This window comes from Stegostoma tigrinum, chromosome 2 (genome assembly GCF_030684315.1).
Source record: "Stegostoma tigrinum isolate sSteTig4 chromosome 2, sSteTig4.hap1, whole genome shotgun sequence".
NCBI classification, from domain to species: Eukaryota; Metazoa; Chordata; class Chondrichthyes; order Orectolobiformes; family Stegostomatidae; genus Stegostoma; species Stegostoma tigrinum.
In genome coordinates this window covers 161,367,587-161,395,293 of record NC_081355.1, presented here as the reverse complement: position 1 = coordinate 161,395,293, position 27,707 = coordinate 161,367,587, and the positions used below count along the sequence as shown (strand labels likewise).

The 27,707-nt window shown below is 49.9% G+C and overlaps 1 protein-coding gene across 1 annotated transcript; it reads left to right on the top strand.

Annotated features, from left to right (window-relative positions):
• The first annotated feature begins 239 nt into the window (after nt 1–239).
• LOC132206611 (fucolectin-like) lies at nt 240–21,035 on the top strand. The gene is made up of 5 exons (XM_059640938.1): nt 240–304; nt 14,082–14,149; nt 17,216–17,495; nt 19,197–19,372; nt 20,501–21,035. Exons 2-4 carry the CDS (start codon nt 14,083–14,085, stop codon nt 19,357–19,359), a joined length of 510 nt encoding a protein of 169 aa, XP_059496921.1. The 5' UTR covers nt 240–304; nt 14,082; the 3' UTR covers nt 19,360–19,372; nt 20,501–21,035.
• Nucleotides 21,036–27,707: the final 6,672 nt, after the last annotated feature.

Sequence of the window (27,707 nt, the reverse complement as noted above, 5' to 3'; positions counted from 1 at the left end):
CCTCCGCAGCACCCACCCTGAGCTGTCAGCCCCACAGCACTTCCCCTTTCCAACTGAACATTCCTGCTTTCCCATCCTGTCTAACGGCCGTCCATTAGTTGCACATTTCCCCAGTTCTTTCTTTCAGAGGGTATTGCTTCAGTGACTATTACCTAAGACTGACCAATCAGATCAGACCGTTAGCTAATAGACAGCCACCATGAGCATCATGTGACAGCTGGCACACTGCCCCCTCCCCCAGCTGCTCCAATATAAATCTCTGAGAAAACCCACGATTCACCACCACTGTGAAAACCATCACAAGGTAAGAGCCTGATCCTGATCGCTCTTCCTGCAGACTGAGTGTCGGCTGGAGCTGGGCGCTGGGCGCTGGGCGCTGGGCGCTGGGCACTGGGCACTGGGCACTGGACACTGGGCACTGGGAATCGGGAATCGGGGATTGTTCTGAGATAGGGTCAATTGACCTGAAATATTAACTGTGATTTCTCTCCACAGATGGTCCCAGATATGCTGAACTTTTCCAGCAATTTCTGTTTTGTCTCAGATTTACAGCATCTGCTGTTCTTTTGGTTTTTGTTAGGTATTGGGGATTCGGAATGAGGATTTTTCTTTTTTATTCATTTTGTGGGATGTGGACGTTGCTGGCCAGAATTTATTGCCTGTCCCTAGTTGTCCCTTGAGAAGGTGGGGGTGAGCTGCCTTCTTGAACTGCTGCAGTCCGTGTGCTGTAGGTTGACCCACATTGCCCTAAGGGAGGGAATTCCAGGATTCTGACCCAGTGACAGTGAAGGAATAGTGATATATTTCCAAGTCAGGATGGTGAGTGGCTTGGAAAGGAACTTGAAGAGGGTGGTGTTCCCATGTACCTGCTGCCCTTGTCCTTCTCGATGGAAGTGGGTTGTGGGTTTGGAAGGAGCTGTCTGAGGACCTGTGGTGAATTTCTGCTGAGTATCTTGTAGCTCGTACACACTGCTGTGACTGAGCGTCGGTGGGGGAGGGAGTGGGATGTTTGTGGATGTGGTGCCAATCAAGCAGCTGCTTTGTCCTGGATGGTGTCAAGCTTCTTGAGTGTTGTTGGGGCTGCTCCCATCCAGGCAAGTGGGGAGTATTCCATCACACTCCTGCCTTGTGCCTTGTAGATGGTGGTCAGGCCTTGGGGAGTCAGGAGGTGAGTTACTCACTGCAGTATACCTAGCTTCTGGCCTGTTCTTGTAGCCGCTGTGTTCATGTGGTGAGTCCAGTTGAGTTTCTGGTCAGCATTAACACCCAGAATGTTGACTAGGGATTAGGAATTAAGGATTAGGGATTAGAGATTGGAATTTGAAAGTGGGGGCTGGTGATCAGGGAATCGGATTTGGGTGTGGGGACTGGATGTGTCCTCAGACTGTCTGAAACCTTTTGTCCTTCATGGAGCATCTTACTGCAGAACCGTGTTCACCCAACGAGATCCAGTGTAATGTGCAAATTAGAGAAATCTGAGTTTTACTCTGTATCTAATCCCGTGCTGCCCCTGTCCTGGGAGTGTTTGATGGGGGTCATTGCAGAGGGAGCTTTACTCTGTATCTAACCCCATGCTGCCCTGTCCTGGGAGTGTTTGATGGGGGTCATTGCAGAGGGAGCTTTACTCTGTATCTAACCCCATGCTGTCCCTGTCCTGGGAGTGTTTGATGGGAACAGTGTAGAGGGAGATTTACTCTGTATCTAACCCCGTGCTGTCCCTGTGCTGGGAGTGTTTAGTGGGGACAGTGTAGAGGGAGCTTTGCTCTCTATCTAACCCTGTGCTGTGCTTGTGCTAGGAGTAAAAAAGAACAAGAAAACAGTACAACACAGGAACAGGCCCTTCGGCCCTCCAGGCCTGTGCACACACATTAGGTCATTCCATACTAAAACTGTCTTTACTTGCAGGATCTGCATCATTCTATTCCCCTCCCATTCACGTGTCCGTCCCGGTGGTTCTTAAATGCTGCGATCGTGTCTCTTCCCCCACTTCCTCTGGCAGTGTGTTCCAGGCAGACACCACCCTTTGTGTGAAGAACATGCCTCGCACATCCCTTTTAAACATCTGCCCACCCCACACCCTGATCCTGTGTCCCTCAGTAACATACCCGCTCCACCCTGGGAAAAAGCCTCATACTTTCCACTCTATCCATGCTATTCACAATCTTATAAGCTTCTACCACGTTCCCCCCTCAACCTCCCGCGTTCCAGTGAAAACAAACCCTGTGTAACCAACCTTTCTTTGTCGCTAAAACCCCCCAGACCAGGCAACATCCTGGTAAATCTTCTCTGTACCCTCTCCACATCCTCTGGTAGTGTGGTGACCAGAACTGTATGTAATATTCCATGTGTGGTCGAACTAAAGTTCTATAAGTCTGCAGCATTAATAGTTTATCTGTACACTCAGTGCCCCTTCCAATGAAGGTAAGCATGCCGTCGGCCATTTTTTACTATCTATCTACCTGCGCTGCCACCCTCAGTGACCTGTGCACCCAGATCCCTCTGCATATCAATACTCCTTAGGGTTCGACCATTTACTGTTCAATTTCCACTTGTACTTGACCGTCCAGAATGCATCCCCTTACATTTATCCGGATTAAACTGCATCTGCCATTTTACTGCCCATGCTTCCAACTGATCTATATCCTGCTGTATCCTCTGTCAATCCTCCTCACTATCGGCAACTCCACCAGTCTTTGTGTTGCCTGGAAACCTAGCAATTAGATTGACGACATTTTCCTCCAAATCTTTTATGTAGATCACGAACAACTGAGGTCTCAACACTGATCCCTGTGTTTGATGGGGAACAGTGTAGAGGGAGCTTTACTCTGTATCTAACCCCGTGCTGTCCCTGTCCTGGGAGTGTTTGATGGGGGGACAGTGTAGCGGGAGCTTTACTCTGTATCTAACCCCGTGCTGTCCCTGTCCTGGGAGTGTTTGATGGGGGGGACAGTGTAGAGGGAGCTTTACTCTGTATCTAACCCCGTGCTGTCCCTGTCCTGGGAGTGTTTGATAGGGGGGGACAGTGTAGAGGGAGCTTTACTCTGTATCTAACTCCGTGCTGTCCCTGTCCTGGGAGTGTTTGATGGGGGCCAGTGTAGAGGGAGCTTTACTCTGTATCTAACCCCGTGCTGTCCCTGTCCTGGGAGTGTTTGATGGGGGTCAGTGTAGAGGGAGCTTTACTCTGTATCTAACCCCGTGCTGTCCCTGTCCTGGGAGTGTTTGATGGGGGTCATTGCAGAGGGAGCTTTACTCTCTAATACTGTGCATGAACTCATTTTGCTGAAGTGCATCAATTGTGTATCTTATCACTTTTATCCTCAAGCAGCTGGACGATCTCCCCTGTCCCAGCTGGGGAGTGGCGAGGGGATCCCCTGTCCCAGCTGGGGAGTGGCGAGGGGATCCCCTGTCCCAGCTGGGGAGTGGCGATGGGATCCCCTGTCCCAGCTGGGGAGTGGCGAGGGGATCCCCTGTCCCAGCTGGGGAGTGGCGAGGGGAACCCCTGACCCAGGTAGGTACCAGTGAGGGGATCTCCTGTCCCAGCTGGAGGGCAGTGAGGGGGTCCCCTGTCCCAGCTGGGGACCAGCGAGGGGAACCCCTGTCCCAGCTGGGGACCAGCGAGGGGAACCCCTGTCCCAGCTGGGGACCAGCGAGGGATTCCCTGTCCCAGCTGGTTACCAGCGAGGGGATTCCCTGTCCCAGCTGGTTACCAGCGAGGGGATTCCCTGTCCCAGCTGGTTACCAGCGAGGGGATTCCCTGTCCCAGCTGGTTACCAGCGAGGGGATCCCCTGTCCCAGCTGGTTACCAGGGAGGGGATCCCCTGTCCCAGCTGGGTACCGGCGAGGGGATCGCCTGCCCCAGCTGGGTACCGGCGAGGGGATCCCCTGTCCCAGCTGGGGAGTGGCGATGGGATCCCCTGTCCCAGCTGGGGAGTGGCGAGGGGATCCCCTGTCCCAGCTGGGGAGTGGCGAGGGGAACCCCTGACCCAGGTAGGTACCAGTGAGGGGATCTCCTGTCCCAGCTGGAGGGCAGTGAGGGGGTCCCCTGTCCCAGCTGGGTACCGGCGAGGGGATCGCCTGCCCCAGCTGGGTACCGGCGAGGGGATCCCCTGTCCAAGCTGGGTACCGGCGAGGGGCTCCCCTGTCCCAGCTGGGTACCGGCGAGGGGATCCCCTGTCCCAGCTGGGTACCGGCGAGGGGATCCCCTGTCCCAGCTGGGTACCGGCGAGGGGATCCCCTGTCCCAGCTGGGTACCGGCGAGGGGATCCCCTGTCCCAGCTGGGTACCGGCGAGGGGATCCCCTGTCCCAGCTGGGTACCGGCGAGGGGATCCCCTGTCCCAGCTGGGTACCGGCGAGGGGATCCCCTGTCCCAGCTGGGTACCGGCGAGGGGATGCCCTGTCCCAGCTGGGTACCGGCGAGGGGATGCCCTGTCCCAGCTGGGTACCGGCGAGGGGATGCCCTGTCCCAGCTGGGTACCGGCGAGGGGATCCCCTGTCCCAGCTGGGTACCGGCGAGGTGATCCCCTGTCCCAGCTGGGTACCGGCGAGGGGATCCCCTGTCCCAGCTGGGTACCGGCGAGGGGATCGCCTGTCCCAGCTGGGTACCGGCGAGGGGATCCCCTGCCCCAGCTGGTTAGCGGCGAGGGGATCCCCTGCCCCAGCTGGTTAGCGGCGAGGGGATCCCCTGCCCCAGCTGGTTAGCGGCGAGGGGATCGCCTGCCCCAGCTGGTTAGCGGCGAGGGGATCCCCTGTCCCAGCTGGGTACCTGCGAGTGGATCCCCTGTCCCAGCTGGGTACCTGCGAGTGGATCCCCTGTCCCAGCTGGGTCCCGGCGAGGGGATCCCCTGTCCCAGCTGGGTACCGGCGAGGGGATCCCCTGTCCCAGCTGGGTACCGGCGAGGGGATCGCCTGTCCCAGCTGGGTACCGGCGAGGGGATCGCCTGTCCCAGCTGGGTACCGGCGAGGGGATCGCCTGTCCCAGCTGGGTACCGGCGAGGGGATCGCCTGTCCCAGCTGGGTACCGGCGAGGGATCGCCTGCCCCAGCTGGTTACCGGCGAGGGGCTCCCCTGTCCCAGCTGGGTACCGGCGAGGGGATCCCCTGCCCCAGCTGGTTAGCGGCGAGGGGATCCCCTGCCCCAGCTGGTTAGCGGCGAGGGGATCCCCTGCCCCAGCTGGTTAGCGGCGAGGGGATCGCCTGCCCCAGCTGGTTAGCGGCGAGGGGATCCCCTGTCCCAGCTGGGTACCTGCGAGTGGATCCCCTGTCCCAGCTGGGTACCTGCGAGTGGATCCCCTGTCCCAGCTGGGTACCGGCGAGGGGATCCCCTGTCCCAGCTGGGTACCGGCGAGGGGATCCCCTGTCCCAGCTGGGTACCGGCGAGGGGATCCCCTGTCCCAGCTGGGTACCGGCGAGGGGCTCCCCTGTCCCAGCTGGGTACCGGCGAGGGGCTCCCCTGTCCCAGCTGGGTACCGGCGAGGGGCTCCCCTTTCCCAGCTGGGTACCGGCGAGGGGCTCCCCTGTCCCAGCTGGGTACCGGCGAGGGGCTCCCCTGTCCCAGCTGGGTACCGGCGAGGGGCTCCCCTGTCCCAGCTGGGTACCGGCGAGGGGCTCCCCTGTCCCAGCTGGGTACCGGCGAGGGGCTCCCCTGTCCCAGCTGGGTACCGGCGAGGGGCTCCCCTGTCCCAGCTGGGTACCGGCGAGGGGCTCCCCTGTCCCAGCTGGGTACCGGCGAGGGGCTCCCCTGTCCCAGCTGGGTACCGGCGAGGGGCTCACCTGTCCCAGCTGGTTAGCGGCGAGGGGCTCCCCTGTCCCAGCTGGGTACCGGCGAGGGGCTCGCCTGTCCCAGCTGGTTACCGGCGAGGGGATCCCCTGTCCCAGCTGGGGAGTGGCGAGGGGATCGCCTGCCCCAGCTGGTTAGCGGCGAGGGGCTCCCCTCTCCCAGCTGGGTACCGGCGAGGGGCTCGCCTGCCCCAGCTGGTTACCGGCGAGGGGATCCCCTGTCCCAACTGGGTACCGGCGAGGGGCTCCCCTGTCCCAGCTGGAACCCAGTTTGGGTTCCTGGTCCTGACCGGGTCCAAGTGAGTGACTTTAATTGGACAAGATTAGAAATGACACGACACCAGGCTCTCGCCCAACAGGTTGATGTAAAATCACCAGCTCTCAAACGACTGCTCCTTTGTCAGGCCCCTTCACAAGGACATTGCCACAGGTTAGGGGCTGCCAGCATTCAGAGAAAGAGTTTATAAAAATATGAAGAATGGCATGGATCCTACAGAATGGGAGAAATAGAAAGACCAACAATGGGGCACAAAGCCGCTTATAACAGCAGCTGCAAAGGATTCTGAAAGGAAACTTCCAGAAAAGGTAAAAGAGTAGATTTTAAAGTAATATAAGTCCAACTGAAGCCTTTGAGTGGAGACATTGACCATGAGAAGATGGCAGATGTACCAAAGGGTTATCTTGCTTCATTATTGGATCAGTACTTGGGACTACACTGTTGTGACCATGACGGACACTTGGATAACGTAGGGGCAGGAATGGTTGTTGGATGTTCTGGGGTCGAGATGTTTCAAAAGAAATAGGGAGGGAAATAAAAGAGGTGGGGGAGTGGCATTGCTAACAAGGGATGGTATCACAGCTGCAGATAGGGAGGTCGTGGAGGAGGGTTTCTCCACTGAGTCAGTCTGGGCGGAAATCAGAAACAGGAAAGGAGCAGTCACTTTACTGGGAGTTTTCTATAGAACCACCCAAATGGCAACAGAGACACTGAGGTACAAACTGGGAGACCGATTGTGGAAATGTGAAGAAGGAAAACAGTTGTTATCATGGGTGACTTCAACTTCCCTAATATAGGCTGGAAACTCCTAAGTGCAAATAGTTCAAATGGAGCAGATTTTGTCACATGTGTCCAGTAAGGATTTCTGACTCAATATGTAGATAGGCCGACTAGAGGGGAGGCCATATTGGATTTGGTATTTGCATCGAAGCAGGTCAGGTGTCGGAGCTCTTGGGTGGGAGAGCATTTCGGTGATAGTGATCACAAGTCCCTGACCATTGATAAACAAGAGGATGGCCAGAGTGAGGGATAGTGGAAGGAACTTGTGGTGGAGTGAGAGGAGGTAGGGGAAGTCCTTAATGAATACTTTGCTTCAGCTTTCACCAGTGAGAGGGACCTTGACGTTTGTGAGGACAGCTTGAAACAGGCAGATGTGCTCGAACAGGTTGATGTTATGAAGGAGGATGTGCTAGAAATTTTGAAAAGCTTGAGGACAGATAAGTCCCCTGGGCCAGACGGGATATACCTAAGGTTCCTACGGGAGGCAAGGGAAGAGAATGCTGCCCCTTTGGCAATGATCTTTACATCCTCACTGTCCACTGGAGTAGTACCAAATGAGTGGAGGATGGCAAATGTTATTCCCTTGTTCAAGCAACGGAATAGGGATAATCCTGGGAATTACAGACTGGTCAGTCTTACTTCTGTTGTGGACAAATTAATGGAGTGGATTCTGAGGGATAGTATTTATGACTATTTGGAAAAGCACAGTTTGATTAGAAACAGTCAGCATGATTTTGTGAGGGGCAGGTCATGCCTCACAAGCTTATTGAATTCTTTCAGGATGTGACAAAAATACATGGATGAAGGCAAAGCAGTGGATGTGCTGTACATGGATTTTAGTAAGGCACATGATAAGGTACCCCATGGTAGGCTTATTCAGAAAGTAGGGAGGCATGGGATCCAGGGAAATTCGGCTGTCTAATAGAAGACAGGGTGGTAGCAGATAGAAGGTATTCAGCCTGGAGCTCGGTGACCAGTGGTGTGCCGCAGGGATCTGTTCTGGGACCTCTGCTCTTTGTGATCTTTATAAATGACTTGGATGAGGAAGTGGAGGGATGGTGAGTAAGTTCGCCGATGACGCGAAGGTTGGTGGAGTTACGAATAGCATAGAGGGCTATTGTAGGTTGCAATGGGGCATTGGCAGGATGTAGAGCTGGGCAAAGAAGTGGCAGATGGTATTCAACCCAGAAAAGTGTGAAGTGATTCATTTTGGAAGGTTGATTTCGAATACAGAATACAGGGTTAATGGCAGGATTCTTGACAGTGTGGAGGAAGAGAGGGATCTTGGGGTCCATATCCATAGATCCCTCAAAGTTGCTCCCCAAGTTGATAGGCTTATGAAGAAGGCGTATGGTGTGTTGGCTTTCATTGGCAGAGGAATTAAGTTTAAGAGCCGCGAGGTTATGCTGCAGCTCTATAAAACTCTGGTTAGACCACACTTGGAATATTGTGTTCAGTTCCGGTCACCTCATTTTGGAAGGATGTGGAAGCTTTAGAGAGGATGCAGAGGAGACTTATCAGGATGTTGCCTGGACTAGAGGGCAGGTCTTATGAGGAAAGATTGAGGGAGCTAGGGCTTTTCTCATTGGAGCGAAGAAGGATGAGAAGTGACTTGACAGAGGTTTACAAGGTGATGAGAGGCATCGATAAGAATGGGTAGTCAGGGACTTTATCTCAGGGTGAAAATGACTATTATGAGGGGGCATAATGTTAAGGTGATTGGAGGAAGGTATAGGGGAGATGTCAGAGGTAGGTTCTTTACACAGAGAGCGGTGGGCATGTGGAATGTGCTGCCGTATGGAGTCAGATACTTTGGAGACTTTTAAGCAACTCTTGGATAGGCACATGGAGGATAGTAAAATGTAGGATATGCAGGGTAGTTTGATCTTAGTAGGACAATAGGTTGGCACCTATTCATGGGCCGAAGGGCCTGTACTGTGCTGTACTGTTCTATGTTCTATGTTTTATGTTATTCACAGCGGAAAAGAAGGAGAGCTTACAGAAGTCCCAAAGAAATTAACAGGGGCAGGGTCAAAATAAAATTAAACTCAATCACATGGTAGGCTGCTCTGGAAGGTTAGCTCGCATGGAATCCAGGGAAGAGTTGGCAAATTCAATACACAATTGGCTTGATGGTAGGAAGCGGTCAGTAAAAGTGGAAGGATGTTTGTCTGACTGGAGGCCTGTGATAGTAGGGTGTCTTAGGGGTGGTGCTGGGCCCATTGCTGTTTGTTATCTATATCATTGATTTGGATGAGAATGTACAAGGCATGATTAGCACGTTTGCAGATGACACTAAAATAGACAGCATCGTGGACAGGGAGGAAGGTTATCAGAAACTGCAGCAGAATCTTGACTAGGTGGGGAAGTGGGCTCAGAAATAGCAAACGGAATTTAATATGGAGTTCAAATGTGAGGTGTTGCATTTTGGAAAGTCAAATCAAGCTAGGAGTTTCATGGTGAATAGTAGGGCCTTAGGGAGTGCAGTGGGACAGAGGGACTTTGAAGTTGGTGTGCATGGTTCTCTGAAAGTGAAGTCACAGGTAGACAGGGCCATCAAGAAGGCTTTTGGCACACTAACCTCCATCAGTCAGGGCATTGAGTAAAGAAGTTGGGAAATTATGTTGCAATTGTACAGGACATTGGTGGGGCCGCACTTGGAGTATTGTGTTCAGTTGTGGTCACCTTGCCATAGGAAGCATGTTATGAAATTGGACAGGGTGCAGATGAATTTTCCAAGGATGTTGCCAAGACTCAAGGGACTGAGTTATAGGGAGACGTTGGACAGGCTAGGACTTTTTCTTTAGAGCATAGGAGACTGAGTGGGGATCTTATAGAAGTGTATAAGATCATGAGAAACATGGATAAGGTCAATGCATTCAGTCTTTCTCCCAGTCATGGGGCATCTGTCTAAGGTAAGAGGGGAAAGAAAACATGGGAGCCTGAGGGGGGGGCAACCTTTTTTACTTGGAGGGTGGGACACATTTGGAATGAGCTGCCAGCTGATGTTGAGGCAGGTACATTAACAACATTTAAAAGTCATTTGAACAAATACATGGAGAGGAAAGGTTTAGAAGGATACGGGCCAAGTGCTGGGAAATGGGGTTAGTGTGGATGGACATTTTGGTTGAGAGAGAGATAGTGGGAACTGCAGATGCTGGAGAATCTGAGATAACAAAATGTGAAGCTGGATGAACACAGCAGGCCAAGCAGCATCTGTGCTCCTAAGATACTGCTTGGCCTGCTGTGTTCATCCAGCTTCACACTTTGTTATCCTGGACATTTTGTTTGGTTTGGACCAGTTTAGGCTGAAGGGCCTGTCTCCATGCTGTAGGAATTTATGACTCTATGACATTAATAATGCCAAAAGACATGGAACTGAAGAGTGAGAAATCTCTCGAACCTGATCATTTTGACCAATGGATGTCAGTAGAGGGTAGGACAGCATGTTGCAGATTCCCAAACCACAAACTTTCAGAGTTCCCTGGATTCTGGAGCTGTACCTCTGGACTGGAAATTTGTTCATGTCAGTCCTCTCTTGAAAAAGGATGACAAAGGGGGACCAGGGAATTACAGAGTAGTTAGCCTGATGTTTGGAAAGATGTGAAAACAGCAGGATTGTTGTGGTGGGTGGTTTTAACTTTCCCTGTATTGACGAGGACTCGCTACATGCTGGGGGTTTGGGTGGAGCAGAATTTGTAAGGACTATGTGGTGGTGGTGGGGGGGTGGGGGGTGCGGTGTGTTATTTCTAGACACAATATGTAAACATTCCAGCCAGGGAAGGGTTATACTTGACCTGGTTTTGGGAAACGAGCCTGGCCAGGTGAGTCAAGTTTCAGTGGGGGAGCATTTTGGGAGTAGTGACCATAATACCATGAGTTTTAAGGTACTCTTGGATAGGGATAACAGCAGTCCCCGGGTGAAGGTGTTAAACTGGGGGAAGGCAAACTATAACAATATTAGGAAGGAGCTGGAGAATGTCGATTGGAGGCAGCTGTTCAAAGGTAAATCCACATCGAACATGTGGGAGTATTTCAAACAACAGTTAATAAGAGTTCAGGAGTGGCATGTTCCTACAAGAGTGAAGGATATGTATGGCAAGTTACATGAACATTGGGTGACCAGGGATGCTATGTCCTTGGTCCTTGAAAGTTGCCACCCAGGTTGACAGGGCTGTGAAGAAGGCATACAGTGTTTTAGCTTTTATTAATAGAGGGATTGAGTTCCGGAACCAAGAGGTTATGGTGAAGCTGTACAAAACTCTGGTGTGGCCGCAGTTGGAGTATTGTGTACAGTTCTGGTCACCGCATTATAAGAAGGATGTGGAAGCTTTGGAAAGGGTGCAGAGGAGATTTACTAGGATGTTGCCTGGTATGGAGGGAAGCTCTTACGAGGAAAGGCTGAGGGACTTGAGGCTGTTTTCATTAGAGAGAAGAAGGTTGAGAGGTGACTTAATAGAAACATATAAAATAATCAGAGGGTTAGATAGGGTGGATAGGGAGAGCCTTTTTCCTAGGATGGTGACGGCGAGCACGAGGGGGCATAGCTTTAAATTGAGGGGTGAAAGATATAGGACAGATAGACATAGAACATAGAACATAGAACAGTACAGCACAGAACAGGCCCTTCAGCCCACAATGTTGTGCCGACCATTGATCCTCATGGATGCACCCTCAAATTTCTGTGACCATATGCATGTCCAGCAGTCTCTTAAATGACCCCAATGACCTTGCTTCCACAACTGCTGCTGGCAACGCATTCCATGCTCTCACAACTCTCTGCGTAAAGAACCTGCCTCTGACATCCCCTCTATACTTTCCACCAACCAGCTTAAAACTATGACCCCTCGTGCTAGCCATTTCTGCCCTGGGAAATAGTCTCTGGCTATCGACTCTATCTATGCCTCTCATTATCTTGTATGTCAGACGTAGTTTTTTTACTCCGAGTAGTAAAGGAATGAACGCTTTGCCTGCAACGGTAGTAGATTTGCCAACTTTAGGTACATTTAAGTCGTCATTGGATAAGCATATGGACGTACATGGAATAGTGTAGGTTAGATGGGCTTGAGATCGGTATGACAGGTCGGCACAACATCAAGGGCCGAAGTGCCTGTACTGTGCTGTGATGTTCTATGTTCTATGGAAGCATACATACAGTCTGGGAGGGTGGGAACTGACAAACCCCTTGAATAATAAAAGGAAAGTAAGAAAGAATTTAAGCAAGGAATTAGAAAAGCTTAAAGGAATCATGAAAAAAGGAATCAGAACCCTCTCCCCATCCCCCAGCTCCACACTTTGGTATCTAGGAATCATGAAAAGTCATTAGCAAACAGGATTAAAGAGAATCCCCTGGCTTTTTATACATATATTGAAAGCAAAAGAGTAGCCGGGGAAAGGGTTGGTCCTCTCAAGGACAAATGAGGGAATCCATTTGTGGAACCAGAAGATGTTGGTGATGTCCTAAACGAGGACTCTGTGTTTAGATTTTCACCAAAGAGAGGGAACTGGTGGAGGACGACCCCAGGAAAGGGGGTGACAAATTTCTAAGTTGAATTGCTATTGAAAAGGAAGAGGTGTTGTGCTTCTTAAATCATTTCAGGTAGACAAATCCCCAGGTCCTGATGGGATCTGTCCCAGAATATTGAGAGAGGCAAGAGAACACATTGCTAGAGCATTGACAGATATCTTTGTATCCTCTTTGGCTGCAGGTGAGATCCCAGAGGACTAGAGAACAGCCAATGTTATCACATTGTTTGAGAAAGGGAACAGGAATAATCGAGGAAATTACAGGCCTGTGAGTCTCACATCGGTGGGAGGGAAATTAGTGCAAAAGATTCTCAGGGACAAGATCTATACGCATTTAGAAGCAATTGAAATGATTAGTGACAAATAGTGGCAGCGGTCATGCCTCACTGAACTTGATTGAGTTTTTTGAGGAGGTGACAAAGATGATTGATGAGGGAAAGCGGTTGATAGTGTCTACATGGACTTCAGTAAAGCCTCTGACAAGGTCCTTCATTGGAACACTGGTAGTCACACGACACCAGGTCATAGTCTAACAGGTTTATTTGAAAACACAAGCTTTCGCAGTGTAGTTCCTTGATCAGGTGAATATATTTAAGGTGGCTCATGGAATGCTGATCTTCATATCCAAAGGGCTGGAGTATCGTGATACTGACGTTATGCTGCAGCTATACAAAACCCTAGTTACCCCCCAACTACAGCACTGTGGTTAGATCTGGGCACCACATCTCAGGAAGGATAGATTGGCCCTGGAGGGAGTTCAATACAAATTTACAAGCACAATACCTGGAGAGATGAAGAGAAATTAGACAAAATAAGCCTTTATTCTCCTGAATTGAGAAGGTTAAAGGGTGATCTAATCAATGTCTTCAAGATATTAGCATAAGTAGACCCAGTAGATAATGATTAAATATTTCTACTGGGTGTTGGAGATTTTAGAACCAGGGGCACAGTTTAAGAATTAGGCCCGGCCATCCAGGAGTGATTTTAGAAAGCATTTCTACACACAGGGAATGATGGAGGTTTGGAACTCTCTTCCTCAAATCGCTGTCAATGCTAAATTTAAATCTGACATCAACAACTTTAAATTAAGCAAGCATATGAAGGGATATGGGCCCAAGGCATGGGTATGGAGATAGGCCACAGGTCAGCCATGATCCTAATGAAAAGGGGGAGCAGGTCTGTGGGGCTGAATGGCCTATTCTTGTTCCTATGATGCTGTGCCACAGTGAGGGAGTTCCTGTTGTGTCATTCTCTGGCTTTCCAGTAACTGTGCAGCTCAATGGGATGAGGGTAGTTTGGTTTTTGTTTGTCAATATGGACACAGTAGGCCAAAGGGGCCTGTTTCCATGCTGTATAATTCCAGGACTCATTGTGAGGGTGAAATTAATATCGATTACTCCCCAGCAGCTGTTTCCTCAGGAGCGAGTGAGGGAGGTCCCTCTCAGTTGTGAATACTGAAGAAAAGTATTCATTAAGGACTTCTCCTATCTCTTCAGGCTCCGTAAACAAGTCCCCTTTACAATCCTTGATCGGCCCTACCCTTTCTCTGGTCCTTTCAGCTTCAGGGGAAGCCTGGTCAGTTTTGGTAAACTCAGTGAGGTTAGTTGCCCAGTTTTACATTTTCCTGATGTGGAATCTGTGAATAACTCGAAGCCCTTTCTCCCATCTCACTCACTCTAAGGATCAATGTGTCTAACCTTCTATCTCTCCATGATTCCTACAGGATGATGTCTCACTGCCTACTTGCCTTGGCCTCTCTCTGTGTCCTCTTTTCCATTGGATATTCCCAGGGTAAGTTCATCATGTGGATCCGGAAAATCCGCATTCCAAGCTGTGAAAGTTGTGCCTCCAGTTCTGATGTGTTTGATTCCTCGGTAAATTACACAATCAGAAGTGATACAGTGCAGGAGGAGATGATTTGGCCCATCATACCTGCTCTGATTCAATCACCCAGCGATAACCTCTTGCTTTTCCCCTTTTCCACACTCACCATTCCCATCTAAATCACCATCCAATGTCCCTTTTGAATGCCTCAATGAAACTATCTTCCACCACATTCCCAGGCAGTGCACCCCTAACTGCTCACAGTCTGAAAATATTTTTCCTCACATCATCATTTGCTTTGTTTGCCCTTCGCTTTAAATCTGTGTCCCTCTCGCTCTTCTTCCTTGTACAAGCTGGAACAGTTTCTCCATACGTGCTCTGTCCAGCCCCGCTCCTGATTTTGAAAATCTCTCTCTGATCTCCCTCTCAGCCGCTTTCTCTCCAGGGAGAACAGTCCCACCTTCTTCAATCGATCCTCCTGACTGATGTTTCTCATTCCTGGAACCATTCCTGCTTTCTGCCCTCCCTCCAACACACTCACATCTTTCCTATAATGGGGCTCCCATAACTGTGCACTGTATTCCAGCTGAGGGTCGAACAAGTATCTTGTACTAGTTTAACATCACCTCCTGGCTCTTGTACTCTAGGCCCCTATAATAAAGCCTAGGGCCCTGTCTGTTTATTCACTGCTCTGTCCCCCTGTCCCGCCACCTTCAGTGATCCGTGACATATACCCCCAGCTCCCCCGGCCCCTTCCCCCTTCCCTCTCCTTTGGAATTATACCCCCTACTTTATATTGTCTTTCTATGTTCTTCCAGCCATGTGGGCACCACGGTGGCTCAGTGTTTAGCACTGCAGCCTCACAGCACCAGGGACCCGGGTTCAATTCTAACCTCCAGTGACTGTCTGTGTGGAGTTTGCACATTCTTCCCGTGTCTGCGTGGATTTCCTCCGGGTGCTCTGGTTTCCTCCCACAGTCTAAAGATGTGCAGATTAGGGTGGATTGGCCATGCTAAATTGCGCCATACTGCCTGGGGGTGTTTGGGTAATGGGTCTCTCCAGAGGGGTAGCGTGGGCTTGTTTGGCTGAATGGCTTGTTTCCACACAGGAGGGATTCTATGAAGATATCTATGAAGGCCGCACCAACTCCTCCAAAGACCATCCCACCCATACCCAAAGCCGACCTTAGACACAATGGACAATTTCCCATGGCCGATCCACCTAACCTGCACATCTTTGGATTGTGGGAGGAAACCGGAGCACCCAGAGAAAACCCACGCAGACACGGGGAGAATGTGCAAACTCCACACAGACAGTTACCCGAGGCTGGAATTGAACCCGGGTCCCTGGCACTGTGAGGCTGCAGTGCTAACCACTGAGCCACCGTGCCGCCTGCTCCTCTAGCCCTCTTGAAATGAATTCCAATATTGCATTTATCTTCCTTACTGCTAACTGAACCTGCATGTTAACCTTAAGAGAATTCTGAACTAGGACTCTTGATGTTTCAGATTTCCCAAGCATTTCCCCATTTAGAAAACAGTCTCTGCCTCTATTCTTTGTACCTCACACTCTCCTACATTGTACTCAACCAGCCACTTCTGTACCCACTCTCGGAGCGTGTCCAGGTCCTCCTGCAGCCTCCCCACCTCCTCACACTACCCAGTCCCTCCGGTGTTTTGGTATTGACCTGAAGAACAAGAAAGCAAGATAGTGAGGCACTGAGGCTGAGGGAGGGGAGGCTGGGGGAGCGGAGGCTGAGGGAGGGGAGGGTGAGGATGGGGAGGGGAGCGTGAGGGAGCGGAGGATGGGGGAGGGGAGGCTGGGGGAGGGGAGGGTGAGGATGGGGAGGGGAGCGTGAGGGAGCAGAGGATGGGGGAGGGGAGGGTGGGGGAGCGGAGGCTGGGGGAGGGGAGGGTGAGGATGGGGAGGGGAGCGTGAGGGAGCGGAGGGCGGGGGAGCGGAGGGCGGGGGAGCGGAGGGCGAGGGAGCAGAGGGCGAGGGAGCAGAGGCTGGGGGAGCGGAGGCTGAGGGAGGGTTGGCTGGGGGAGCGGAGGCTGAGGTGGGGAGGGGACGGTGAGGGAGTGGAGGATGGGGGAGGGGAGGGTGAGGGAGCGGAGGCTGGGGTGGGGAGGGGAGGGTGAGGGAGCGGATGATGGGGGAGGGGAGGGGAGCGGAGGGTGAGGGAGCGGAGGATGGGGGAGCGGAGGGTGAGGGAGTGGAGGCTGGGGTGGGGAGGGGAGGGTGAGGGAGCGGATGATGGGGGAGGGGAGGGGAGCGGAGGGTGAGGGAGCGGAGGATGGGGGAGCGGAGGGTGAGGGAGTGGAGGCTGGGGTGGGGAGGGGAGGGTGAGGGACTGGTGGATGGGGGAGGGGAGGGTGAGGGAGGGGAGGCTGGGGGAGCAGAGGCTGAGCGAGGGGTGGCTGGGGGAGTGGAGGCTGAGGTGGGGAGGTTGAGGGAGCGGAGGATGGGGGAGGGGAGGGAAGGGGAGAGTGAGGGAGCGGAGGATGGGGGAGGGGAGGGGAGGGGAGGGTGAGGGAGCGGAGGATGGGGGAGGGGAGGGGAGGGTGAGGGAGCGGAGGATGGGGGAGGGGAGGGGAGGGTGAGGGAGCGGAGGATGGGGGAGGGGAGGGGAGGGGAGGGGAGGGTGAGGGAGCGGAGGATGGGGGAGGGGAGGGGAGGGGAGGGTGAGGGAGCGGAGGATGGGGGAGGGGAGGGGAGGGTGAGGGAGCGGAGGATGGAGGAGAGGAGGGGAGGGGAGGGTGAGGGAGCGGGGGAGGGGAGGGTGAGGGAGCGGAGGAGGGGAGGGTGAGGGAGGGAGGGGAGGGTGAGGGAGGGTGAGGGTGGGTGAGGAGGGGAGGGTGAGGGTGGGTGAGGAGGGGAGGGTGAGGTAGGGTGAGGGAGGGAGGGGTGGGTGAGGGTGGGTGAGGAGGGGAGGGTGAGGGTGGGTGAGGAGGGGAGGGTGAGGGAGGGCCGGGGGTACATGCATGGTTGATTGTGAGGGAGTTGATTGAAATGCGATGTCCCTGGTTTCAGAGAATGTTGCTGCTGGGGTCCGTGCGACTCAGTCCACCACGTTCCCACATTTTGCTGACGCGAACAACGCCATCGATGGGAACCATGACAGTAAATTTCGACACTCATCCTGCAGTAGCACCACGAAGCAGAGGAACCCCTGGTGGAGAGTGGATTTACAGGAGCATTATCGGGTCTTTGTTGTGAGAATCACAAACAGAAACCGTAAGGCATCGAGGCTGAATGGAGCAGAGATCCGAATCGGTGATTCCCTGGAAAATAACGGAAACAGTAACACCCTGTAAATATAGCCTGGCATCATCGACCCTCTGAAACCCATACACCAGCACTGAGTCTGCCCAGTGCAGTCTATTCCCAACCTGAGTCAAGTTCATCAGTTAATAAGGGAAGCCAGCAAATGGGATTTATTTTGTCTTTGAGAAGGCTTTAACGCATGGAATTGGATGTTTTGTGAGTGATAGGCACCACAGTTAGTTCAGGGATCAGTGCTGGGATCATAGCTATTCACAGCACACATTAATGGTTTAGAGGAGAGAACCAAAGATCAGATCTCCAAGTTTACAGGTGGGGTGAGGTAGGGTGCGGGGCCGCGGTGGAGTGGGCGCTTGATGTGAGGAAGGGGCAGAGATTCAGAAAGCTGAGTGAGAGCGTAAATTCCGGACAGATGCAGTATAATTAGAACATAGAACATAGAACAGTACAGCACAGTACGGGCCCTTCGGCCCACGATATTGTGCTGACCCAAAGCCCTACTAAGATCAATCTACCCTAAATACCCTACATTTTGCTATCCTACTATTTGGATAAATATGAGGTTACCCAGTCCGGGAGGAAAAGCAAGGCAGCAGATTCCTACCTGAATGGCTGTAAATTGGGAGAGGGGAGTGTGCAGTGGGACCTGGGTGTCCTTGTGCACCAGTTGCTGAAGGTAAGCATGCAGGTGCAGCAGGTGGTAGAGAAGGCAAATGGTATGTTGGCCTTCATTGCGAGAGGTTTTGAGTACAGGAGCAGGGATGTGTTGTTGCAGCTATACAGGGCCTTGGTGAGATTACCCCTGGAATATTGTTGAATCAGAATCCCCACTGTGTGGAAAGAGGCCATTCAGTCCATCGAGTCTGCACTAAACCTCCAAAGAGCATCCACCCAGACCCAGGCCCCATTCCATCCTCTTAACCCTGCATTTCCCATGGCTAGCCCACCCAGCCTGCACATCCCTGGACTCTATGAGCTATTTAGTATTGCCAGTTCACTCTAATCTCCACATCCCTGAAGCATGGGAGGAAACTGGAGCACCCAGACGAAATGACACAGGCACAGGGAGTATGTGCAATCTCCTCATACAGTCATCCAAGTTAGGATTGTACCTGGGACCCTGGCACTGTGAGGCAGAAATGCTAACCACTGAGCCACCGAGCTGCCTACTGCCTGCAGGTTTGATCTCCTTTACTGAGGAAGGATATTCTGGTGATGGAGGGACTGCAGTGAATGGTTTATCAGACTGACTCCTGGGGTGGCACGACTGATGTATGAAGAGAGGGGGAATCAGTTACGACTTAATTCACTGGAATTTAGAAGAATGAAGAGATCTCACAGAAATTAGTTGTCAAATGTGACAGAGGATGTTTCCTCATGTGGGGCAATCTAGAATGAGAAGTCGCAGTTTTAGGAGAATAGCTGACAGATTTAAAACAGAGATGAGAAATTCCTTCTCTCAGAGGATTGTGAATCTGTGGAATTCACTCCCCCAGAGTTCAGTGGATGCTGGAACGTTGAGTAAATTTAAGGAGGAGTAAGATTTTTATTGAGTAATGCGTTGAAGGGTTGTGGGGAGTGGGCAGCTAAGTGAGGTTGAGGCTGAGAGGAGAACAGCCATGATCATGTGAAATGGTGGAGCAGGTTTGAGGGGCTGAATGGCCTCTCCCTGCTCCCAGTTCTCATGGTTTTGTATAGTAACCATCATTCTCACTTCTCTCTCTTTCAGCTGTGCAACGATTGATTCCATTCCCAGAAGTGGGACTAAATCATTCTTTTGTGAAACCCAGAATGGAGTCCATGGCAGATATGTGAACATCTTCCTGAGATCATGCCATGGTATTCTGACCTTGTGTGAGGTGGAAGTGTTTGGTGCCCCTGACCCTCACTAACGCAGGAGCTGCTGTGAGTACATATCTCTGCTCCTACTCACACCATTACAACCCTCACAGGCCAGCACACTCCCTCCCTCCCTCCCTCTTCCTTCCAATACTGTCAGTGCAAGGAGCTGAGGAGGGGAATTGACTCATCCATGGCCGGGGGGGTCGGGTGCTGGGTTTGTGAGAAATTCAAACAGTATGTTTGGAGGCCCGCACTTACAGCTGCTGTGTTATAGGTGCACACTGGATGCACATCAGTGTTTGTCATGAGAAATGCCATGAACAACATTTCCCTGAAACCCTCCATTTAATGGCTCACATCAAATATTCACTTTCATTAAATGACATCCAATTAGCTTCATTCACAATTTTGGATTTAAAACTTCCGAGGGACTTCTGGGGATCTGCTGGATGGGAGGATCCTGATCAATAACAGGAAAAAAATCCTCCAGTAGATTACCGTCAGTATTCCAACAAAGTAAAATCTCACCGTCACACCCTCCTCCCTTCACTGATTAGTTGTGGACAATAAACTAACTCACTGGGGGAGGAGACTCCTCAAATATCCCATCCTCAATGACGGAAGAGCCCAGCACATCAGGGCAAAATGATGTGGCTCTCACCAGCACCTGAAGAAGGAGCAAGGCCACGAAAGCTTGTGTTTTCAAATAAACCTGTTGGTCTATGACCTGGTGTCATGTGATTCTGATCAGGGCGAATGGTAAGCTGAAGCATTCGCAGCAATCTTCAGCCAGAAGTGCTGAGTGGATGATCCATCTCTCCCTCCTCCAGTGACCCCCAGCATCACAGATACCAGTCTTCAGCCAATTCGATTCACTCCACGTGATATCGAGAAACAGTTGGAAACACTGGATACTGCAAAGGCTATGGGCCCTGACAACATTCTGCAATAGCACTGAAGGCTTGTGCTCCAGAACATGCCGCTCCCCGAGCCAAGCTGTTCCAGTACAGTTACAACACTGGCATCTACCCGACAATGTGGAAAATTGCCCAGGTGTGTCCTGTATGGTTTGCACTGTGCCTGAACTCAGTGAAATTCCAGGCAACATTCAGCTTCCAAAGATCATCATGAATTGATTTTGATTTCCATTTGGACACTAACTGAGCATTTTTGTGTGATTTTATCTTCCAGCCATGAACATTAATCCAAAACGCAGCTCATTTGGAGACAGCCATGTTGCGCTTTGAGCTTCTGCAATCAATCTCCTCCTAATCCCTCTGCTTTCAATCTGTTGTACACAAGGATTTCAGACGGGAGCCTGCCTTTCCCAGTTTCTGTCACACATTCACAAACAGACGGTCACTGATCTCGCTGTCAAACAGTCTCCCAGAAGGAACATCAGGCAATCAGGCTGTGCTCAGTCACAAGGAGGGAGCATCATCAGAGAAAGTCTGTGAGAGACTAACCAGAACAGGGGGCAACTGAGAGAAATCACAGCCCATCCTGACTCTCACATCGAACAGCAGCTTTATCAGAACACCCAGAGCTCGGAATCAAACTGGGATTAATCCCCATGGTCTCTGGGTGTTAGGAAGCGAGGACTGATTGACCATTGATGATCTGTATTGTTTGATTACTCTGCTCTGTGAGGATGTGTGTGGGATCTGTAACCTTTCTGCTTTTTCTGGTTTAAAAACCTCAATAAAATTGCTGCTTGCACAGGGTTGAGACAGTGTCTGTTCAGTTCACAGAGTGTGTTACCCACTGGACACTCAGAAACTCATTCCACACAATCACACTGTCCCCTCCTTATGCATCATCATTCCTGGAGGGCTCTCTCTACCACAGTCACCCCCACACCCCATGCCCAACCCCTCTCAGTCCCAGGGAGCTCCCTCCATGATCTCCACTTTTCATCCCATCCTGTAGAGTCCTACCTTGTTTGGCCTTTGCTTAAAAGTCACCCTCTCCATTCCGAAGTTGTGAACCTTCTCTGAAATAGCTCCAATGAAACAATATCTTTCCTTAAGTAAAGGACCAAATCTATTCACAATAATCAGTGATAATGGGAACTGCAGAAGCTGGAGAATCTGAGATAACAAAGTGTGGAGCTGGATGAACACAGCAGGCCCAGCAGCATCAGAGGAGCAGGAAAGTCTAAGATGCTGCTGGGCCTGCTGTGTTCATCCAGCTCTACACCTTGGTATCTCGCAATATTCAGATGTGGTTTCACTAACACCTTGTACAATTGCAGTTAGATTTCCGCACTCTCGTTCTCCAACCCAGTGTGTTCCTGCTGAGCTCTTCCTTGTGACTCCACTCAGTCCTGATTCGAAGCTTTAGTCCAATATAAAACTCAGCTTGAGCTTTCTGGAAATCTAAGTAATCAATATGGATCTAGTCTAAACTCTCAATAACATTTTGAAAGATTGTAATCACATTCTGACAGCATGACCTGTCTCTGACATAACCAGCTCGGCTTTCTGTCACTGGCCATAGCTCTGCCTGTGCTGTCACTCCATCTTCCATCACCCATTATCCTCACCAACACCTTTCACTTCCATCATGCGTCAAATATCAGCCCCGAAGACCCGTCAGACCTATCCCAGAACCAAGTGAAGAGTAAAAATATCTAAAACCATGTTCCCATAGACTCTTAAATATCTTCAGCTCAGACAGTGGCTATTTGGCCCATTGTGTTCATGCTGGTCAAGTTATCGCCTATCTGATTATATTCATCCCATGTTCCAGCTTTTAGTCCATGCATTGAAGGCTGTTGCAATGCAAATGACGATTTAAATACTGCTTCAATGTTATGAGATTTTTGACTCAATTATCCTTTCAGATAGGGAGTGCCAGACTCCCACCACCCTCAGGAGTGTAAAACATTCTCCTCATTTCTCCTGTCAGCCTTGTAGCTCAGAACTGACATCAATTTCCCCTGGCTAGTCATCTCTTTGCTAATAGAAAAGTGTCTTGCCACCCAGCTTACCTCTGCTGTTCATTATCCTGTAGCTGTTCATTCTCCCTCAACCAATTCTTGAATCATTCCATCTAACTCTGACCCTCCAGCCCCAACATCACCCTGGTGATTCTCCCCCCTCTGCACTGTCACACCCAGTGGCCTAACTAGTATTTCATATATTTCCAGCATCAAACCTTTGCTTTTGCAATTATTCCTTACACTTTCTGAGCTACCTTATTGTGGATATCCATTAGCTCAGTTGGCCAAACAGCAAGTTCATTTATTCATCTTTTTAAACTTAATTTATTCGTTAAAGGGATGAGGACATGGCTGGCCAGGCAGCATTTATTGCCCATTCTTAATTGCCCAGAGAGCAGTCAAGAATCAACCACGTTGCTGTGGGTCTGGAGTCACATGTAGGCCAGACCAGGAAAGGACATTAGTGAACCAGATGGGTTTTTCCTGACAATTGGAAATGGATTCACGGTCATCATTACATTCTTAATTCCAGATATTTTATTGAATTCAGATTCTGCCATCTGCCTTGGCGAGATTTGAACCCAAGTCCCCGGAACATTGTCTGGATCTCTGGATTAACAGTCCAGTGACAACACCACTAGGCCGTTCCCCTTCTGCTTGCTTAGTTTGTGATGCAGAACAGTGCCCACAGCATGGAATCAATTGCTGCTCCACTTAAAGTTAACTTCTCAACCTGTCCCCTCACTGAGGATTGGTAATCCGCCAGTTAAACTCTCTAATGAGGGTGCAGTCCTCTGGCGGTGCAATTAACTTTTACATGTTACCTTCAGGAATCTGTGGGTAAGCTTCCTCTGATCTTCAGTATTTTCCAAGTTCTTACCATTCCCAGTTTAACTCCTTGCCTTTTCAGCCCTCCACAAACCATTAGCTCACACATGAATTCCATTTGCCATTTGCTCTGCCCAGCTGACCAGACTGTAGACATCCTTCTGCAGCTTGGACCTACCCTCCTCACCTTTTCCCACCCTAACAGTTCTCCTGTCATTTGCAGAATTATTGACCATAGCCCCAACATTGCAGACCATACGGGAAACTGTGCCCTGACCTGACTCAGTCTCGATCCACTCTAAGGCCACTTCCTGGGTGAATCTATTGTCTGGCTCAAGTGAATTCAACTAACAGCTGCTATAGCTGCAGCTGGGAGTAGTAAGCCAGCCACCGCCAGGGACAGGCACAATTTTGAGGATCTATTTTAAATGAGTCCCAGGCCAATTGTGAGAGTAATTTACAGCAATTTTTTAATACTTGCATGAGATATGGTATCTTAGTATTGAGGGCCGGGCCTGATGAAGGGTCCTGACTCAAAGCGTAGACTCTCCTGCTCCTCCGATGCTGCCTGACCTGCTGTATTCCTTCTGCTCCACACACTATTGACTGGGATATGGGTATCATCCCTAATATCACCTGAGGATGGGACTGATCCCAGGTCCCTGGTGCTGTGATGGAGTAATGCGAACCACTGAGCCACCGTGCCACCCCAATTCCTCCCTTGGTCTTGAAACTTTGTTGTCATAGAGATTAAACACAATTAAAATCCAGACAGGTAGGCAGTGTGAGACATTTATTTCTGAACAGTGTAACAGTGAATCATAAACTGAATGATTCAGAGGTATCATTAAGAGCAGTTACAGCTAATCCTCTTCAGTGAATCATGCTACAGGTGAGAAATCAAACAAACCTTAATAAAACACAAAAAACAGAACAGCTTTAGAAATTACTTTACCAGATCTGGAGGAAAATACATATTCATTTTGACACAACACCACCATATCTCAGTCACAGTTTCAGAAGGCAAAAAAATGGAGAAATGGAGAAAAATCATTACAGGCTTCAAAAAGGGAAGGAGACAATAAACAGAGACAACAAAATGTGAGGACAATAAACAGGCAGCTCTCAGCCAGTTAGATTAGCGCCACCTATTGGGAAAAAGTTCAGGTCTGTTGTAAAGAATGTAATAATAGAGCATTTAGAAATATACAAACTAATCAAGAAATCAATCTGGACGAGCATATGGATGCACTTTGGTAGGAGTAACCGGAAGGCAAAGTACTGGGCTAATGGTAAGATTCTTAGTAGTGTAGATGAGCAGAGAGATCTCGGTGTCCATGTACACAGATCCTTGAAAGTTGCCACCCAGGTTGACAGGGCTGTTAAGAAGGCATACAGTATTTTAGCTTTTATTAATAGAGGGATCGAGTTCCGGAACCAAGAGGTTATGGTGAAGCTGTACAAAACTCTGGTGCGGCCGCACTTGGAGTATTGTGTACAGTTCTAGTCACCGCATTATAAGAAGGATGTGGAAGCTTTGGAAAGGGTGCAGAGGAGATTTACTCAGATGTTGCCTGGTATGGAGGGAAGGTCTTACGAGGAAAGCCTGAGGGACTTGAGGCTGTTTTCATTAGAGAGGAGAAGGTTGAGAGGTGACTTAATTGAAACATATAAAATAATCAGAGGGTTAGATAGGGTGGAGAGGGAGAGCCTTTTTCCTAGGATGGTGACGGCGAGCACGAGGAGGCATAGCTTTAAATTGAGGGGTGAAAGATATAGGACAGATGTCTGAGGTAGTTTCTTTACTCAGAGAGCAGTAAGGGAATGGAACGCTTTGCCTGCAACGGTAGTAGATTCGCCAACTTTAGGTACATTTAAGTCGTGATTGGATAAGCATATGGACGTACATGGAATAGTGTAGGTTAGATGGGCTTGAGATCGGTATGACAGGTCGGCACAACATCGCGGGCCGAAGGGCCTGTACTGTGCTGTAATGTTCTATGTTCTAATCAGCAGAGCCAGCACAGCTTCATGAAAGGGAAACAGATAAAGGGGAACCAGTCAACATTACATATTTGGATTTCAAAAGATTTTCGACCAGGATTGCCCATAAGACTGTTCCATAAGATATTGTTGCAGTTGTATAATAGAATGGAGGGAGGATTGACCATCTAACAGAAAACAAAGAGGTGGAATAAGGGAGGCATTTTCAGGATCTGACCGTGGCTCTGTACTCACTGGAGTTTAGAAGGATGATCAGAGCACCTGACTGAAAGTTACAGAATACTGAGAGGCTTGCATAGAGTGGATGTGGAGAAGATGTTTCCACTGGTAGGAGAGACCAGGGCTTTAGGTCCCAGCCTCAGAGTGAAGGGATTAACCTTTAGAACTGAGATGAGGAGGAATTCAATGGCCTAGTGGCACTATCACTGGACTATTAATCCAGAGACACAGATAATGTTCTGGGGAGCCAGGTTTGAATCCTAGCATGGCGGATGGTAGAATTTGAATCCAATAAAGATCTGGAGTTAAGAGTCTAACGACGATCATGAATTCATTGTGTATTGTCAGAAAAACCCATCTGGTTCACTAATGCCCTTTAGGGAAGGAAACTGCCATCCTTACCTGGTCTGGCCTATATGTGACTCCAGACCCACAGCAAAGTGGTTGACTCTGCCCTCTGGGCAATTCAGGATGGGTAATAAATGCTGCCTGGTCAGCAATGCCCTCATCCCGTGAATGAATTTAAAAAATCTCTTCAGCCAGAGGGTGTGACTCTGTGAAATTTATTGCCGCAGAAAGCTGTGGAGGCCATGTCACTGAGTGTATTTAAGACAGAGATAGATAGGCTCTTGATTAGCAAGGGGATCAAGGGTTACGGAGAGAAGGCAAGAGAATGGGGTTGAGAAACATACCAGCCACGATCAAATGGCAGAGCAGACTCAATGGGCTGAATGGCCTAGTGCAGATCCTATATCTGATGGTCCTTTTGGGGACCTGCCACAGGGATTGCTGCTGATGCCACAATTATTTACAATCCATGGCACCGATTTGGATGAGGGAGCGAATGTTTTATCACCAAGTTTATAGACGACGGGATGGTGGGTGGTGTGGATGACATAGGGTCTGCAGAGGGATGTAGATACGGTAAGTGAGTGGATAAAAACATGGCAGATGGAATAAAATGCGGGAAAATTGGAGGTTAAGCAGTTTGGTAGGAACAATAGAGGAGCTCAATATTAAAGTTGGATTTTCAAGGAAGTCGCAACTCGAGATCCCGATTTCTTTATTTTTCTGTGTTCTCTAAAACAATGTTTAACTTTTTACAATCTCATTCTCTCACTGCTTCGTACTGAAGGTTTTTTTGTACCGAGATACTTTGGAGCTAAGATGGTGATGTGTGTAGTGGCATTCGCTCCCGTACTCCTGCGCTCGCATGCTCCCGCGCTCCCCTGCTCCACTATTCTTATTGTAACATATTAATAAGACCATTACCATCAGAGCATCCAAAATAGCAACAGGTAGAAGTCAGTAGCCCTTTGAGCCTGCTCCACCATTCAATAGGATCATGGCTGATCCCCCATTCATAAATCTTCCTGTCCTTTCCCCATCATCTTCGATCCCCCGACTGATCAAGAATCTGTTGACGTTAGCCTGAAATACACACAAAGACAGTGGCCCCACAGCTCCCTGTGACAAGGAATTCCAAAGAAAATCAACCCTCTGGGAGCAGAAATTACTCACCATCTCAGTTTTAAATCGGTGGCCTAATATTTTGAGGCTGTCCCCTGGTCACAGAGTCTCCCATGAGGAGAAAAATCCTCTCAGCATTTACCCTGTCAAGGGCCTTAAGAATCTGATATGTTTCAATGTGATCACATCTTATTCTTCGAAACTCCAGGGAGTACAATCCCAACCTGTTCAGTCTTTGCTCATATGACAATTTTTCCAATAGCAGAGATCATCCAGTAAACCCTCTCTGAACTGCCTCCAATGAAACAAAAACCAAAAGAACTGTGGAAGCTGTAAATCAGGAATAAAAACAAAGTTGCTGGAAAAGCTCAACAGGTCTGGCAGCATCTGTGGAGGAGGAAACAGAGTTAATGTTTCGGCTCCAGTGACTGTTCTGAGGAAGGGTCGCCAGACTCGAAACGTTAACTCTGATTTGTTTTCCCCATGAAATAATATCTTTCCAGTTTTTGTCCCAGTGCTGATCCCTGTGAAACCACACCGGGAACAGGTCACCAATATGAAAAAGAGCCCTTTATCCCTACTCACTGTTTCCTGCCCATGAAGCAGTTCACTACCCATACCAATAAAGAACATGCACAGCACTATCCTCATCCACTGCCTGCATCAGCTCAAAGGACTCAATTTAATTTGAAATATATGACCTGCCCTTGACACAGCCATGTTGACTGTCTAGTTACCATAAGATTTTCGAGCAGAAATTAGGTCATTCGGCCCACCGAGGCTACTCTGCCATTCAATCATGGCTGATAAGTTCCTCAACCCCTTTCTCGCACTTTCTCCCAGTAACCATTGATCCCCTTGATAATCATGAACCTATCTAGCTCAGTCATAAGTGTACTCAATGACCTGACCTCCACAGCCTTCTGCGGCAGT